Source organism: Gavialis gangeticus, unplaced genomic scaffold (assembly GCF_001723915.1).
Source record: "Gavialis gangeticus isolate Ggan-Ray unplaced genomic scaffold, GavGan_comp1, whole genome shotgun sequence".
In the NCBI taxonomy this organism is placed as follows: Eukaryota; Metazoa; Chordata; order Crocodylia; family Gavialidae; genus Gavialis; species Gavialis gangeticus.
The window spans coordinates 50,542,476-50,561,454 of NW_017728996.1; the positions used below are offsets into that span (position 1 = coordinate 50,542,476).

The 18,979-nt window shown below is 40.9% G+C and overlaps 1 protein-coding gene across 1 annotated transcript in view; it reads right to left on the bottom strand.

Moving 5' to 3' along the window:
- The window catches only part of NEO1 (neogenin 1), a 321,940-nt gene that overhangs the window by 105,435 nt on the left and 197,526 nt on the right, over positions 1-18,979 (bottom strand). The window contains exon 8 of the mRNA XM_019503843.1: positions 3,124-3,343. Coding sequence (XP_019359388.1) covers positions 3,124-3,343 — 220 coding nt within the window. The remainder of the gene's footprint in view (positions 1-3,123; positions 3,344-18,979) is intronic.

Sequence of the window (18,979 nt, forward strand, 5' to 3'; positions counted from 1 at the left end):
GGGGGGGGGTTTAGTGCGAGGAAAGGTAGAAACAGTCACATAGGTATGGCTATATAGTAAGCATTTCCATTTTAACTCCCTGTTTTTATTTGCTTATTTTCTAATGCTCATTTAAGCTCATCTGTTGTTGAAAGACATTTTCTTTTAAGTGATAAAAATTAACACAGTTGCTTTAGAGTATGAGGAAAATGCAAGATCTATAGCCTCCCTTTAAAAAAAAACAAAACCAAACCTTTCAACTTTTCCTAAATAGCTCTAAAATTAAAGTAGCTCACAGGAGAAAGCTGACACTGGTATGGGGAACAGGCCTCCAAAAGACATCCTGATTAATTTTACACTCTGATTGGGAACAGTACATTTTTTGGAGTCTTCTCATTAAGTTCCAGTGTATACCCAAACCTCAAGAAGGCCATGCCACATCCTCACATGGCTCAACTTCACTGCACAGAATAAAATGTTACAGAAGTGAAACAATGGTGGGTGAAGCAATGTCTCTACAGACATGCTACCTCACGCTGTGAACACTGCACAGGAGATAGGAGCGGTACAGATCGTTAGAGTTCATGGGGAAAAGGTTATTTCCTGCAGACCTTGTAAGCTGTGTTCAACAGGGCATTCCAGTGGTGTTTAGTCAAACTCTTTCATATTACAGGATGTTTTCTTATCTGTTTTTCCTCTTTTAAAAAACCCTAGGAAATTTCCACGTTTAAACACCTATATTAAATGAATTCTAAGTTTTCATCATCAGCCACAAAAGTCAGGAAATGAAAATGATGAGGTTACATGCTGCATTATCCCTTTGTACACACATACATTTAAAATATGCCTTTTACTTACAAAATCACATATATGTACATAAATATCTCAAGGCTTGATTCTGACATTTGTCACATCATGCTTCCCATTTGGATCAATGGGGAATGCAGGTGTTCTAACACATTAAAAGTCAGACTGTAAAGTGAAGATAAATTGCAGTGGTACAGCAATGAAAGTTGCACAAAAATATTAAAAATATATTACAAATGATACTCATGCACTTAAGACTGCAGAAAAAATTGATATTGTAAGGAACAGAAAATGATAATATAATTAAAGGCTCTTTTATAACGTATATGCAAAAAGGGTAAATTATTATTGCATATGCAACCTTCACTTTAAGTACTCAAGAGGCAGGACATGTTAACTAAAACAGCCTGTCAACAATAAGTACCGGTTCCTTTTAAGATAACCACTCTTCTGACTTTTTAGCCAATTTTTGTTAGGATATTTAGGGTTTCTGTGACTAAAAACTCCAGGAAAAATGGTCTCCCCTTTTCCTGGTTTATTTTCCATATAATCAGTTCCTCCTATGTATGCAGGTCTTTTCTCAGAAACACTAGAGAGAAAAGAAAATTTAACACAGAAGTGTAATTGCTAGTCCCCACAAATTGGCAAAAGGAGTCAGTAACAAGCTAGTACCTGAAGCTATCCTTAATTCAGGGATTTTTTCATCATGTGAACCACATTTTAATATAGATATTGTCTGATTAATCACCTTCTATAAAAATGCCTCAAGGCTACGAATTTAAAGAGGCTTAAGGGAAATTCAATGGAAGTGGCTGCCTCAGGCACCTTGAACGTCCCGGCTTTAGTGAAGTTTTGCTGTCTTTCATTGCAATGCAATGAAATGAAGTGTAGCCACTACTATGTAACCAATCCATTTTCTGTAAAATGGCAGGACTCTAAATACCTCTGTTTGAGAGCCTCTTATTATCCCCCTACCTTTTTTGTTTAAAAAAAAATCCAGATTCAATTTTAAGTACACAAACTTCATATTTCTACACCAACCCTTTTTCTTTTCAAATTAGATTTAAGATACGATCTTATCCTATTTTTTATTCATATTTTCCAAACCCATTTTAAAATCTGACTGCAGAATTTGTTTATGAAATTCCACACATGCTGGTTTAAAGACACGGTGAGGTTAACATGTACACAACAAAAAGTTTTAACAGAGGGCTAGTACATATTAGCTTCAATCTTAACTTCCACCATCCTGCAATAAACAATATTCCTGATCAATTGTTTGGTTAGTCGTAATAGCAGCAGGAATGTATTCCTGGCTCCTATTGTCTCATTTTCAGCACAAATGCATCTTGCTCCCTTAATAAAGACCCTCCAGAGGGAGAAGCAAGTAACTAGGTAGTAAATTATCCCTTTAGGTCCAACTGTTAGGGGAAACAGTAATCTGGGCACTGCCTGAGGGCTTCACAATGACTAGGAGAGATCAGAAACTGATGAAAAGGCACTGTTCCTTCTAACAGCTAAGGGAAGGATGGGAATTCCCAGAACAAGGCAATGAGAAAAGGACATTTGTGGATAAAAGGAAATTGTACTAACAACTTCTGCCTAAATTAGCTTTTGTGCATGAACCTGGACAGGACTGACATTTGCAGTCACCAAACCCACCCTGAATTATAGTGTGCTCTTAATTTTTTTTCAAGCCTCCTGCACACAACCCTCATTACCTTGCTGTGACCACTACAGAGCTCACAAAGCGGGGCTCCTCCCCATCAATGATCCTGTGACTGTATGCGCTAAAAGGCCCACTTGTAATAAACTACTTCACACCCCACTGTTGCCAAAAATGAATGCTAACTTGCATTTATCAAATAGGGGAGCTTTCATTCATGGCAATGCCAGATTATCATTCTGGGCGGCAGATCCCATCAGTTAGCAAACTAGAATGAACTGAATTAAATAGGTGGGACAATGTCCCAATCCCGAAAACTCATGAATGAAAGGCCACAAACCCTTTTAGTTGCTATGCATCCTGCTTAAAGCATGTAGCTGACCCTTTGCGGTCAATCAAAACCAAGCTGATACCCAGTTGATGAATATGCTTCAAACGACAGAAATTTCTTTAAAAATTGGGCCTTACAAATTTAGCGCTGTATTGAGAATAAAATCAAACAGATGGTGATGCTAATGATCCGCAGTACACCACTGAAAAACACTCAAGCCCTTAAGCTTTTGGACACTTATCAACTATGTAAAAGTTGTTTCCCTTTAGAAGCCAGTAGGAAGGGATCATATCGACTTTGGAAACTGAACTCAACACATCTCACAAGTATAGGTCTTTACCTGTTTATACCTTCCTTGGTGTAGAATACAGAATAGGTAAGGTTGTCTCCCTGAGGATCTGATGCAGGTGTCCGCCACGTCAGTTTGATGAAGCGAGTAGAGACGAGGGTGGCCACGACATCCCGAGGGGCAGAAGGCAACGGTCCAGTTGTAGCTGGTGCTAGATGGTCAGTAGTGGCACTGGTCAGTGAAGTGGGAGGTAATGTTGGGATGGCAACATCTTGGCATGTGCAAACATTGGGGAATATGAAGGGCAAACATCACGACGGTTTAAAAAGAAAAAATGGAAAAAAAAAATCAAAAGAAATAAACAAAACCACGATGGGAAACAAAACAAAATGAACACACACAAAAAAGGCCATTAAACTGAAGGCTGACATGCAGGCAAAAGGTAACTACTGAAAACTAATGAAAAATATTAAAGGACATCACTGTAGGGCAAGCAGACTAAATCTCCATTGTAATGGAAGTGGCAAGGGAAACGAAAGGGTGAAAACTGAGGATAAAATATCACCTCATAAGAGGACGACATATCAGTGCTGAACAAAACTTTTTTTAATAAGTCATACGTATTATTTAACATTTGGAAACAAAACCAAAATTCAACTTGCATTTCCTATTTGACAGTAAGTACATTTAAACCAGATTTTCTACGTTACTTGGTTAAAAAGGAATATTAAACTGGTCTAGCGTCAGTTAAAAAAAGCAATACCTGAATTACATAAAGCTCATTAAAGAGACTCTGCAAGTTTATGCGATTTTGCTGTACAAATTAAGACCAAGGTCGGCCACCTTGGGTGGCCAAGCTGTAGCATGCGTGCCACAAGTGGGATGGGCAGCCTGTGTGTGTGGCATGCAGCAGACCAGGGAGGGGGCAAGCAGCATAGCAGCAGGCACAGCAGGAAGCAGAACAGCACAGCAGGCAGGGAGCACAGGGAAGGAAGCAGAAAGCAGAGCAGCAGACCAGGCAGAAAGCAGATTGGACAGGGGAAGGGGATCAGACTGGCACTTGGAGAGGTAGCGGGGCTTAATTTGTGGCATGCCTGCCAGACAGGCTGGTCCCCACTGTTTTACACACACAAGCAACCTGCTTTGTTGTCTCATGTAACTAAGGCAGTGCTTCCCAAACTTTGTCTTAGCATGATCCCATTTATGGCCCCAGTTCTTCAGCATGGCCCCTCACTCCCATCCCACAGGCCCCCACTCTAGCGACCCCATCTGCTGATGTTGAACCCTATTTGTGGTCGCAACCCACGATTTGGAAACCGCTGAACTATGCGCTATCCAACTTCTACGTGGCAGGCTGCACCAGCAGAAGCTGCACACTGCATGGGGGCCCTCTCCCCCACTGCGCTGGCTCCACCCTCAGCTTTCAGCCTGCAGTGCCAAGGGAGTTTGTGACCTATCTCACATGAAAACACCTTGCACCCTAGGGCAGGGGCAGGAAACAGAAGCCGGAAGAGAAAGGGGAACCGGAAGACCCTGGCTGCTGCTGCTGAAGCTGGGACAGTGGAGGGAGCAGTGGTTGGATTCCTGAAACTGCAAATTAACCCCTCAGGTGTTGCATGTAGCCCATGGGCTGCCAGTTGAACAGCCCTGGTATAACTGATATACGCAGGAATTTGGGTTGTGATACAGCCATCATATTATGCAGGATAAACTTCCTAGGCAGTTGATACATGAGGATTTTTCCTCCCAAAAGAGGTCCTATTTCCATCCAAAAAAAAATTACTTATCCCTGCCAACTGCTTCTCATTCCGTCTTCTTTTGCAGAGCTATATTGTTTTAAATATACTATGTTAACAGCACCTGACACAATGTTTCTTGGTAGCGTGCTGAACCCTATGCAAACTTTGTTTAAGTCATATGTGGCATACGTAATACATTCTTTTAAACTGGGACAAATCGCTTGGATTAATGTTAAAAGTAGCTAGAAAGTGCATAAACAGCTCTGTCCCAACTCCTACTAAGGCAAACCATACAACCACCCAGTAAATCTAGTGCTTATATTCTGTGTAGGAGAAACAAAATTATAACCATATAGTAAGTGACAGAGGTAGCAATACCTATAGTTATAGTCACCCAACATTTTTCTGTAAGAGATTTTTGTTAGTTTTTCACAAATTTTCCCAACTTAAACCATGCAGACTGAAATTCTCAGGCTGGTTTGTGTATATGTGGTGATGGCGGCTCTTAAATTTGTATCTCAAATGGTTCGGTCCATTTCGTAACAAGGATAGAGAAAATGTCTCTATCATTTTTAACTTCCTCTCTCGAAACTGGAGTTATTTTGATATTTAAAATCAACTAAAAAATCACTCATATATGCTATGTAGCTTGAATCACATTTCAGGTTGTGTGTTTAATCCTGGACTCCAATAAAAGAGAGACCCAGATGTAAGTGCTGAAAATTCTCAGAATTCTGCTTCATTCTTCAGCTGACTATAGATTGATATAAAAAGTACTTAGATAGTTACAACATCAAAAGGAAGAATATAGTAACAACTGTTTGCACCACAGACACAGCTGCAATATTGGTGGATGATATGCATGTTATCAGTGGCAAGGAAAATGCTACAGACTGAATAAAATAGAAGTCTAGGAACAATAGGAAAGCAAATCTATGCAGACATCATAAGTGAAGAGAAGACTGCAACTGTTGTCAGAAAAAAAGGTTAAGAAAAATATCAACAAAATACGTTCTCGCATGTAAGACAATCTACAAGAACTCTCTTCTCTTGGTTTCTTTTTTAAGCAACTGCTGACAATGTCACTAAGACAGCTTTAACAGCACTAAGAATTAACCTTTATATCATTTTCATACTGCAGATTCAGTGCTTTAAAAAAAAAGGTTTTGTGTAAAACAGCTAGAAGCACTATTCTTTGGCTGACAGCTTAGAACACCTACATTTATCAGACTCTGGAGTTTCATCGAAGCCAAGGAACAAAGCCTATTTAATATGAAATGATCATACATACAATATCTCAGACAAAAAACTCTTCTCTTGGGCCAGAGGACTGTTAGAAATAAGATAATATCCCTCCTATCTCTTCCTTTGATTTAGACCTTGCATTCCTTCCCCTCCCCGGGAAGTTGGCAACCTTGACTTCTCCTTCTGTATCTGATCTGCCAACATGCCATTATCACTTTGTCATGTATTCCACCTCTGCTGAAGTTCCCATCCACGTTTTTACCTCCTCTCTCTTGTCTATGCTGTCCATTTCTGGAAAATCTTAGTCCTGAGATCTGTCAACATAGGCATAGCCACCTTGACCATTACATTTCAGTTATACTTGTTATTGCTGCAGTAGTGTTACTGGAATTTCTTTCTTCAAGAAAAATATATTGAAGGTATTGTTCAAAGCATGCAAATCCTGAGATTATTACTTTGTACTTTTGTTGTAGGGTGCTAGAAGTTTCAGACAAGCAGAGGATCTACAGTCACTTTCTTCTCAATACCCACTTCAACTAACAGAACATAGAGAAAGCCACTGGTTGTTTTCATCCATAGAACAGTGCAATCATCATGCCCATAACCCCAATCTACCCCAGCAGTTTCATATTCATATCAGAATCCAATCTTTTTCTTTAACTGATATCTAAATTTGTTTGGGGGATTTCTTCTAGACCAGGGACAAGATTCTGACCCTTGTGGTGCCAAGTGGTGGCTGTTGCAACCCAGGAAAGAATTTTCTTGGTGAAGGAGCTGCACAGCATTGGCATGTGTAACCTCCCACTACTACATCTCGTACTCCTTTGTGTAGTGGATGTACCAAGGAGTAAAGGGGTATTTCAGGAACTGGAAAAAAGTGTAGCCACAGAATTCAGCATTATGGACTTTTCAAGCTGACTGGTGCCAGAGGCATTTTTTCATGTTACAACAACTCCCAGAGTAGGCAGTATCCAGTATTACCAAAGGTAGTTTTAAAGCTGTCAGGGTCTTTTGCATAGCTTCTCACAGGGCAGAATCCAGAACCCTGTCAGTGCCCATCTACTCTTCCTCTGGTCATAAATAAAACATTGTTGATGATTAGGCTCTGATCCAGAAAGCACTTTAACACATGTTGAATTTTAAGCTTGCACACAGTCCCACTTAAGTCAATAGGGATCCTTTCTTATCAAATTAAAGTACATGCTTAAGCTATGCACTGAATTAGGTTCCTAATCACTGAAATTTCTTTTATTCTCTCCATGGGGCACTGTCATTATAGATGAGAGAGCATAAAAGTAGTCTCCTCAATGGCTCTATGGATGTCTCTGCTTCTTTCTCATCTCATTTTATATTTCAGCTGAAAATAAATCCCACCCCTCTTGCAGATGCTTTCTCTCCTCCTATTAGGAACTCTGTTTTTTTATTCAGTTCCATGACAGAGTCATGGTTCATGTAATGGTTAATACTAGACAACCACACAAAGCAAAGTTGCATTGTATGGACTCCACTTCTAAAGTTTTCTGAGCCATGTTTTGTATCCTGTGAAAATAAGTGCTCTGTTCACACTAGATAACATTTTCTAAAGCATCCCAAAATTTCAAAAACTTAAGACTCACTGATTTTTCCTGGGATTTTGGCACACTTGAAAATGTTATTCACATAATTCCAAACAGCAGCTATTTCATTGGCTTGACAAACAAAGGAAGTCAATCGTAACCACCCTTTAAGGTACCTAGCCTAAATCTGGGAGGAGTAAAGGAAACTACTGTAATATCTAGGTTCTGAATTATAAGAAAACACATTAGAAAAAAAAACCTAACAAAAACCCACAAAAAAACTAATTAGCAAATCCTTCTCTACTACAGCAATTCTCCTTGCAGAAATCCAACACTTATTGACATTCTAAACACAAAAACACGCATCTACAGACTACCTTAGGTTAATATTTTGGTTTCCATTATGTTGTCTTGGTGATATTGTCAGATGATGTGTTTAAATTATAAGCTCTGTGGGGCAAAGAACTTGTCTTATCTATCACTGAAAATTGTCATGTTTAATTAAAATGTTATATAAAGATTATTTAAATAATTAAACTGAAACCCAAGTACTTGATGAAACCTGCCCCTTTCACCAAATAACACTAATTAAACAGGTGAGATAAAAATCCATCCAAATGTGTACTATATATTAATATTTTCATCTCCATATAGAATGAAACACATCCATTATTTGCTTAAAGTCATGTGCATACTGGAGTTGCTCAAACCTGTAGGCATCAAACTGAAGGGTCTGGGAGAGCTGCCAAGATTTCCCAGATTAACAAAAACTTGCTTGTGTCCTTGTGTAATACTAAAAAGACTGGAAATACTCCTTCTGACAGCATTGTAGGTAGATTGCTCAAACACAACAAAAATCAGCAGGGTGTGAAAAATAAACCAGGAACCAAATAAAAGCACGAAGGGTGTGTAAATTGTACAAGTAAGGTAAGCAAGGAATAGGCAAGAAAATTCACCCATGGGAAGAAACAATTAAATATCAGCATGGTAGCAAATTGGTAATGTTGATAGCGGTGGAATGCATTTAGAAGACTAGGTTACTTCTTTTTCTCCCCCACCCCAAATGCCTTGAGTGCCATTACAAACTGATTTGTACACAGGCATGTGAGCAGAATGCTCAGCAGTGCAAAGCTATGTTAATGAGTAATTACACTAAAATTAGTTTTAATGCCAATAGGGGAATGACTTTATTATCTTGAAACTTTAAGCATGGTTTAACAAGCTATCTGTGAAAAAAAAAATCAAATCCATTTCACCAATTTTTTAAAGCTGTTGTCCTCTGGAATGTTCTTTAAATTGCTGTTTCTGGGAAGTTTTGCATTAATCTCAATTGTTAGCAGCATGTCATATATGCATATTCAGCAAGTGACATGATAAAAACATGGACAAGGAATGATGTTCTAACATGCCCGGAAGGTAAAGAGCAGATCCATCTTCTCAACCTGCAGAGATTTTGAGGGTTGTTTCTGACGGAGCTCTCAAAGAAAATGATATATACAGTGTAGACCCCCCCATATTCAATTTAATGTCATACAGTATGGTGCCTTGAACAGCATTTGAAATAAATGGTTCAGGGAAACCACAACTGATGTAAAATGTGTCCATCCCCCTTATACTTTGAATAGCAGCTCTACTGCACTCGCATGGACTAATTAGGTTACTAAAAGTCCATTTCAGGGACATGCTGCAACAGAGGACACGACAGTTTGTGCAAAAGATGTTGAAGAGATTGACATATCAGTGTGAACCATAAGGACTGGATCAAAAATGTAAATTTTCTGAAAAAAAACTTTCCTAATATTAACCTACTCCAAGAGAACAGCTTTCTAATGCATTCTGTAGTGAGCTAAGCTACAAGCCCAACCACACACCTGGATTAACTGTTAACCTAGTAAGGATGATCTTCAGCTACCATAACAAGCAATCATTGCAGGTGTTGGGCATCAAGAAGTCCCCAGAGCAATCACTAACTTACAGTTTAAAAAAAAACAGAAAAAGTAAGCTTCTTATCATCTACAAAGATATAAATGTTTTGTCAGACACTGGACAGGCACTGGATGTGATACTGAGGTACAGGTTTCCTACCTGGGGCTCTACCAATTTGTCTGAACATCTCCTGCGCAATGAGCAGAGTGAATTCTAAGCTTAACACAAATTTTACTGAATCAACTGAAGAGAAGATTCCTTATCATTAACCTGACAGATCTGCTGCCTGCAGACCATAAGGTTCCCAGTTAGTCTCAACTGTGCAATACACAGACTCTGAACACATGGGACCATATCTAGCTAGCTAATTGCTTGATTCTGTTCCGGCAAACTATTACTTGGCAGATATTCTATATCAAAGGCTTTACTTGAGTAGAAATTACCTATTGTGACAATTGTATCCAAATGTTTTGTAACTTGCACAAAAATCCACAGGGGTTTAGACTGAAATCATATTAATTTTTATTTGCGATTTAATATAGATTTGATCCCTGGCTTCACAGGTGAAAAAGGTGAAATAAATTAAGGGTTAAGAGTAGATTTTAATGGACTAATATTATTTCCTTTTGCAGCAATGGAACAAAGAAAATCTCACTACTATTAACCTAATATGCTGGGGGAGATCAAATAATTTGAATTATAACTCCTAAGTGATGCTATTCCATGATAAACATTTCAGGAAGCTAATGTGATCATTATAAAGTTCCTGCTCAAACACAGCACTCCCAAGGGCTACTAGAATTAAATGTTTTATTGGTTATCAAATTATTGTATTTTCCATGTTGTCCAGCCCCTCCAGTTAGGATTTCCTTTTTCTCTTTCTTTTCCTTCAAGTACATAAAATAAAGCCCAAGTTTACAGCTTTTCTGCTTATTTCACAAAGCGGCATTCCAACAACATACTAAATGAAAATTTAGAGAAAGTAAAAATAAATGTCTAGCAAAGGACCATGATTAGCATGCTTTTAAAGTCACTCCAAAGTAATGGTTACATGTAACAAGGATTTTATTATACATAATAAAAAAAGACATATTATAGAAAAGTTTGTGCAGTGGTTGGTCTACAGGGCTAGGTTAGAAACACCAGATTTTGTTTCTAGCTTCACCATTTGCTGGCCAAATGACCCGGAACAAGGTCCGTGTCTCAATTTGCTGAGCTTTACAATAAAGGTAACGCTACTACAACCTACCTAACTAAAGGTGATGGGGGGAGTTAGTCAACAAGATTGAAAATTGCTTTGCAGTCCCAAATAAGAATGCCTATATACAGTATTGTATACACATTATATATAGTCTGAGGGGAGAACAGTGGATGCGATGATATACCTTGACTTCAGCAAGGTTTTTGACACTGTCTCACATGACATTCTTAACAACGACCTAATGAAATACAGGCTAGATGAAAGTACTGTAAGATGGATACATAACTAATTGGATCACAGTATTCAATGAGGAGCCATCAATGGCTCAGTGGGAGGAGGTATCAAATGGGGTTCCCTAGGGGTCTGTCCTGTGTCTGGTATTAATATCTTCATTAATTATTTGGATGACGTGACTGAGCGCACATTTAGCAAGTTTGTGGATGACACCACGCTGGAGTTGTAGACACTGGAGGGTAGGGCTAGGATCCAGAATGGCTTGGATAGATTGGTAAAATGGTCCGCAATCAGTCAGATGAAATTCAACAAAGACAAATGCAAAATGCTACACTTGAGACGGAATAATTGTATGCACAAACAGAGACTAGAGAAAGCCTAGGCAGGGTGCAGTGCTGCAGAGAAGGACCTAGAAGTTACAGTGAACCATAAGATGAATATGAGCCAAAAGTCTGCTCTTGTTCTAAATGAAAGACAACGACATACTGGGCTATATTAAAAGGAGTGTCACTTGCAAGTCAATGGAAGTGATTCTTCTACTCTATTCTGCACTGGTGTGCTGTATCCAGTATGGCACCCCACACTTCAAGAAGCATGTGGACAGTTTGGAAAAAGTCCAGCACAGAGCAACAGAAATGATCAGGGTCCTGGGAGATGACACTTACATGAAAAGGCTAGGGTTATTTAGCCTATTAAAGAGAAAACTGAGGGGGGATTTGATAACAGTCTTCAAATTCCTGAAGGGCAACTATAGAGAGCATGGAGATGAGCTTTTCTCTGTGGCCATAGGGGATAGGTCTAGAAGCAATGGCCTCAAGCTTCAGCAGGGAAAATTTAGGTTGAAGATTAGGAGGAACATTCTAACCATGAGAGTAGTCATGCATTCAAACAGGCTACTTCGAGAAATTGTGCAAACCCTATTCCTGGAAGTTTTCAAAAGCAGATTAGACAGACACATGGCTGGGATGGTTTAGTCAAGGACAATGCTGTCCTGAGCAAGAGGATGGACTAGAGCTCATGAGGTCCCTTCCAGCTGGACTTTCCTATGATGTTATTTATATAAGAAAGAGGAAAACCCATCTTAACATTATAAACATCATAAAATTGCTTTTAACAGCCGTTTGAAAGCATGTAAAACAATTTCTTGACCAGTAAATAGTATATTAAAGATTATTTAAAAAATTGCAAATTCTTATTTTTCATCTATTTTTAATGAAATGGTGACTAGGTCATTAATGAGTCTGACTTTTTACTGTTTAATTGTAAATAGTAAAAACAAATGTCTCATATGAATCAAATCTTCAAGATTGAATTCAGTTATTTTGGAAAGGCCACTTGGCTTGTTAAAATAATACTCTCTTGCATGTAGGTTGACAGTCAATAGTTCCCTTAATACTAGGTCAGAACAGGAGTTTGAAACGTCTCAAAATTCTAACAACTGCATAGTTTTCTCAGACTTGAGCTTTTGTATACGTGTTCCTCTTTTCTTGCATATACTTATGTAGCCTTACAGTTCTGTGGTGTCTACTGTTGTTTCTTATCTGTATGTCATTTGCCATGTCCTGTGTAAGCGGCCCTGAGCCTTTTTGGGTAGGGTAGGAGGCAAATCTAAATAATAATAATAACAATAACAACAACAATAAGATATATCATCTTTGATCTTGGTAAAAAAAGATGTGATAAAAAGAATGGTTACAAGATGCAACTATCAGCTGATCTTTTTTTTTTTATACTTGCCTTTGTTAAATTAATACAGCACCACCTGTTGGCAGGGCTATTAATCTGGGAAAAAAATCCAACCTTAAGTCCTTCCTATATATTTTACCATTTAAAAAGCAGTCCTCCTATCTATTTCTTGCATCAGCCTACTTGTTCTCTAAATTTTAAGGTATGGACACATGCATTTGGAGCCATTTCTAAAGGGCAACAGCTGTCATTCTCTAACTGTTATTAGTGAAGGATCTGAGGATATAAATGTAGGTAAACTGCTCCAACTTTTACATTGATTCGTTCACTGTTAAAGTTGGAGTGGTTTTGCTATATTTGCATTGTTCTTCACTGGTCCACACATGACAATTAGAACTTAACAGCTGCTGCCCTTTAGAAATGGCTCCAAATGTACCTGTGTCCACACCCTTAGACTGAAAGCTTTTGGAAAGTGCATCAACTGCTCATTATTCTTATTAGTGTGTCCAGTGCAATCCTCATCCAAATAAATAACAAATTAGCAGATAAGATCTGTTTGGGTGTTTTGCTTTTTTTTGGATGAGTGTTTATGTCACCAAAACTGACACCTTTCATGACAATATCCGCAGATCAATTATGATGACTGAATTACTTCCTCATTCTGGGACAGGTATTCTATAAAAATACGCTTGAATTACACCTCTTAATAGAATGCATCAGACAAAGAGGAAACGTGAAGAAAAGTATGGGGGACTGACTTCTGCCTTTGCATTAAACATTCATTTTCTAGACTGGCACAGCTTCCTCAGACTTTCTCTGAATCTCCCCGAGTGCATGATGGAATTAGTTTAAACGGGTGTGCGTGAAAGTGGGAGCGAGAGATTGTACCTACATTTATACCTAGAGTAAGACTACAACCCCATTTAATAATTCAGAGAAAATGTGCAATTATTCATTTGCAAAAGAAAAAACCAACAGTTTTGTTTAAGCTTCCAATTAATGAAGTGATTTATACAACAACAAACTCTTCTGTTGTATGAGGTAATTGAAGTGAGCAAGTAAAGCAGATTGAGAATTCAGAGGGCAAGATCTTCAAGATGGTGCAACTGTGGTGGAAGAATGATCACTACTTTTAATGATGTTGACGCCACTGCTAAAAATAAAATGACATACATCATTCAAGAATGCAGAGGACTTCTGATGAGAGGTTGACACAAAGGACAGAGTAATAGCTGTGCGCCATCTTCCAGAAGACAGAATATTTTACGTCTCTAAAGGTTCAAAAATGGAAATAAGGAGAGAGCTTCAGTTCAACGTAGGATTCTGCTATGATTAATTGAAAAACAGTTAAAGTGGCTTAGTTTAGCACATAAACAACATCTGGCATTAAAAGGGACTTCACCAGAAAATGAAGGGAGAGAGGCTTTGATTTATACTTTGGGTGTGTTTTGAGTTGGCTTGGTATTTTTGAGTGAAAGATTTTTTGATATGTTCACAGGGTAACAGCATACTGACATCCTCTTGAAGCTTCCTAACAACTAACCAAGAAAAAAATCTGTGTGGACAGCTATCATTAAGCTTGAGAATTTTTGGACTCCCATGATGCCTTATGCATTTACATAATAGCACTATTACACACAATGCTCTCCATCTCACAGTAATTTATTGTGGAGTATCTCAAGCGCTCGGTACAATGATGAGTTACTTAACACCTTATGAAACATCTGAATAAACCAGTTTTATTGATGGAGAAACTAAGGCAGAGAAAGATTCAATTTGCTACCCAAAGCGCAGGAAGTTTGAGGCAGAACTGAAGAGTGTGCTATCGCCTGAAATTGAACGCTGTGGTTAAAGCCCAAGAACATCTTTGCTTGGCATATCATGTAACCCATACCATCCACAGGAGCTTTCCTAGGCCACAATATACAAAAACCTGGCAATTTAGGTTAAAACAAGAGTTAGAACCATTAGGTTAAAATGAGTTCAAACCAGATACCCAGGAGACAAAATCAAGTTTCTGAAAAATCAGATGGAGATGCTTCTGTACAGTATTATTTAATATTAAACGTTCTAAACCTAAAGCAGATAAAGCAGATTTGTACTGCTTTTATGAAGTGACTGGAGCAGTTTATGGTAAACTGGGAAGTGAAATTGTTATTGAAACTCCACCTGAAATGTTCCAACCGCAAACGCTCACAAAGAAGCACGTGGATACTCTTAACTAATAACATGATTATAATCCTTGAATGTGCGGTTGCTTATGTGCTCAAAAGTTTAAATCAACACTGTGTATAATCTTGTAAATATACCTACGGTTCAGATGTTATCGTTTTGGCAATGATTATATTTTCAATATAAACTTTCAGAGGAAGTCATAAAATCTAGGGCAACAAAGAACACTCCTCCCACATTCTTTTCACCGTGAAGTGCACTGGTGTAAAGGAAACAATCTGATTTTTTTTCCTGTCATATAAAACAAATCATTAAAAAAAAAAGTGCGACAAACCTTATTGACGCATAACACACTGAGGTGGGTCCAGAGAGGAAGGCAGCCTCTCCTATAATTCTAACCAGAAACACTGCAATTTAGATAAGGCACCAGGACTCCAACCAACATTAGATAAAGGCATAGATTCAGACTATTAAATAGAGTGGAAAAAAACTAAATGCATTCAAACCTTCTGCCTCAGGAAGGCAAACCTAAAGCTCTGAAATGGGTTTTGTGGCTGACGTAAAATCCAACTACAACAACACGTTCCAAAATGCAGTAAGTAAATAACACACATTGCTGCACTTTAAGTTCAGTTTCTAATATCCAGTTCCCCAGAACACTTAAAATAAAAAAAAGCAACCCGTAAACAATCTAAACCAATAACAAGGCACCACAAAAAGCTTCCTGTACAGATTGCCTATGAATGTAAATACTCTTAAATTGAATTCTTATGCAGGAGTCAAACCTCTCAAGAAAAGTGGTGTCTCTAGCAGAGAGGGATAGTTTGATTCCAATTTCTTATAACAGTGGAATGCAACAATTTGATTCTGATAGCAAATACATTTTATTCATATGTAAATAGATCTTTACAGAGCAGTTGCAAACCAACATACTGTATGCAGTAGGAAAAACTAACATTGGTTCTACAACTGTACATGCAAGTCATTTACAGTAATTTTCTGTATATAAAGAGTAAGACTGGAGCAACACCACTGCAGGCTTCAATCTCCTTAGGACTCTGACACTGGCTTGCTGAATGATCCCAAGCAACTTTCTTCACTTTTTTGTGCCTTAAAAGGGTCTTCCAGTCTGGGATGGGCACTCTTACTGTTATAACAACTGAAATAAATGCATCCAGTCTTGGCAATGTAGCTGATACTGTGGGGGGTGGTATTCTGGCTCTCACACAGACTGCCATATAGCTGGAGGTGCCATCTTTTAGGTCATCCTGAATAATTTTCAGAAGTAACCATTCTTTCTTCAAACAATACAATTGTCTTGTGGTACTGATGAGTACATTTATTGAACTTCACTCCAGGTACAGACAGTACACTTAACCTGGTCTAAGTGATCAATATTGATCTAAACCTGTACCAGTACATAAGTTCAGTGCACACTGTCTGGTCTAAGATAGATCTGGTTCGATGTGCACTCAAATCAGATCAATCTAGGTTAGACCAGTGAATCAAATTTCTGTACCAGTTCCCCTATTGATTCAAGTGAGATTGCTGTCCTCCAGCATCCCAGCCTTTGTGGTCCCTCCCTACGCCTCCCTGGCAAGAAGGAGCACTAGCACACAGCTGCTCTGACTGAGTGCCCAGGAGGCCCAACCCCTGAGCTCTCCCAGAGCCAAGCCAGCAAAGCCCCTCTCCCCAACCCCGCCTCCAGCCATCTGTCAGCCACAGGTACACAGAGGGGTGGGGTGAGGGGGAGGAGGGAAGGCATCTGTGTCCCTGCATGAGTTCCAGGACCTGGGAATCCAATTCCTTGGGCTGTGCCCCTTCACCTGATCATGAAGCACCCTAGGATGTACATACAGACCTGACACTGAGTCCAGGAGAACCCCTGCACACAGGGAGCTCCACTAACTCCAACCCTGGCTCACATACACATCTCAAAGGCCAGAGCCAGGCACCCTGCCACCCAGACCCCAGCAAGGAAACCCAATTCCTCCTCTTCCCCACCCCGAGCAGGAGCCAGCGAAGGCAGCTTGCCTCTAGTGGGTCAGGGTGGAAGGGGGCAGAATATCAGGACTGGGCCTGCACAAAGACAACCCTGTGACCTCTGAGGCTTGGCCACTGACCTGTGCCATAGGCCCTTGGCATGCTGCAAAACTTTTTTGGCCTGCAACTACAGGGTCCCAGAGGACTAGAGTGGAAGAAGAGTGTAGGTGGTGGCACAGAGCATCCAAGCCAGGACAAGAAGGCAAATGCCCCTGGAAACCTCAGAAAGGAGTGAAGCAGGACCTGTCTCCATGTTTCAGGTACAGGGTGCTGGAAATTTCCAGGCAGGGGCACAGGGCATTGACAGAATCACAAAGTGTCTGCTGGAAGCTCCTGGGAAGTTTGAGCTTGTGAGGGTGGACTGACCAATGGAGCCCCAGTTACCCTGGAGCAAGGGCTACACCCAGCTGCAGTGAGACAGCCGTGTGCCAGGACACAAACCTTCATGCATCCTCCGGTCCTTCAATCCATCTTACTTCCAATCTTACTACCATGCACCCCATCTCAGATAGACCCTTATCCTCCTCCGCTACCCAACCCCAGTCTGGGACTATGGGAAGATGAGGGATCTCATCGCCATCTGGGGTGAGGAGGAGATCCAGCACCAGCTAGAGAAAGGGCACTGCAACAGGGATGTCTTCAAGTGCATTGCCCAGCAGATGCAGGTGCAGGGCCACAGAAGGGACTGGAAGCAGTGCTGTGAAAAGACTAAATAGATGAAGATCCAACATAAGCATAATGCCAACAAAAGGTCCGCAGCCAGGAGGCAGACCATGCTGTTCTACAAGGAGCTGTCCTGCTTCCTCACCAAGGACAGGGCCATCAAGACTCCTCACACCTACAACACGACAGGGGGGTGGGAGGAGTTGTCACAAGAGACCCCGCCAGAGGAGGTGGCATAGGGATGCCCCAGGACAATGGGATAACTGGGTGCCCAGGAGCAGGTCCCTGGGGGCTGTAGGGCAAGAGGTCAGCTGCTGGAGTCAGCCCATGAGAAGCCCACCCCCCTTTGGTGCTGGTCCTCACATCATCACAGGATGTGGGAGCTGAGGTGCACCCGGGACATGGTTCCCTACACTGCTGCCATGGGTGTTCCAGTCCCACTTCTCCAACACCTTGCTGGCCCCCTTCCAGTGCCCCCCCAGCCCCGTTACCAGTGCAGAGGCCACTGCTGGATGACCTCAACCACCCACGGCCAGCCCTCCCCCACTTCTGCTGATGATTCAGGCCCTGACTGAGGACACCATGCAGCCCAGGAAGTTATGGTTGATCTGCACTCCATGGGTATGACAGGGACCCAGGCCCTGGGGGAAAGGCAGAGCTACTGGGGGGAAGGAAAGAAAAGCGGGGGTCTGCAGCCACTACAGGCCATCCCCCCAGTCACAGCTGTCTCTCAGACCATTGGATCTGAGAAGCCAGCATGGGGTTGGAGTAGGCAGTGCAGGCATGGAGGAGCAGGTGCGGGGAGGGAAGGAGATGAATTGTTCCACCCTGACAGCTCACAGCTTGGGGCCCCAGGCTACTAAGTGCTTGAGAGGTTTCTGTCTTTCAGCACTTGGCAGACCAGTCACCCCATTCCCTCCCTTCATCCCTCCAGTCCTGGACCACAGCGGAGGCACCAAGCCTCCTGCCCCTTGGCCAGCTCATCTCCTATTCTATAGGAACATAAATCTGTCTCATTCATGCCTCCCTGCCCTCTCTTTCAGGGCCATGCTCAGCTCCTGGAAGCAGCAGAGCCTTTTCCCAAGTGGCCAGAGCAGTGGTGCTGAAACAGTTTCCCCTTCCCCCTTGCACTCATGAAAAGGCATTAAGAGTTTATTGAGCTCTGCAAACAAAGTGTAAAAAGGTACAAATGCGGGTGCTCAGCACCTCACCCTGGTTGGCAATGCCATGGACCCAGGTGGCAGACATAACACAGCTATCTATGAGTACCACTCGAGTTGCAGTACAGCAGAAATGAGAAAAATTGTCCCTTGCTAAATAACCCCCCTCCCTCTCCCCATCCCTCCCAGTCCCAAGAAAGGCACTGATGTGATGGCAGGAGTCCCATGTGGGAACTGTTATCTCAGCCACTCCAGTCCCACTGCCAGGACTGCCTGGAGAGG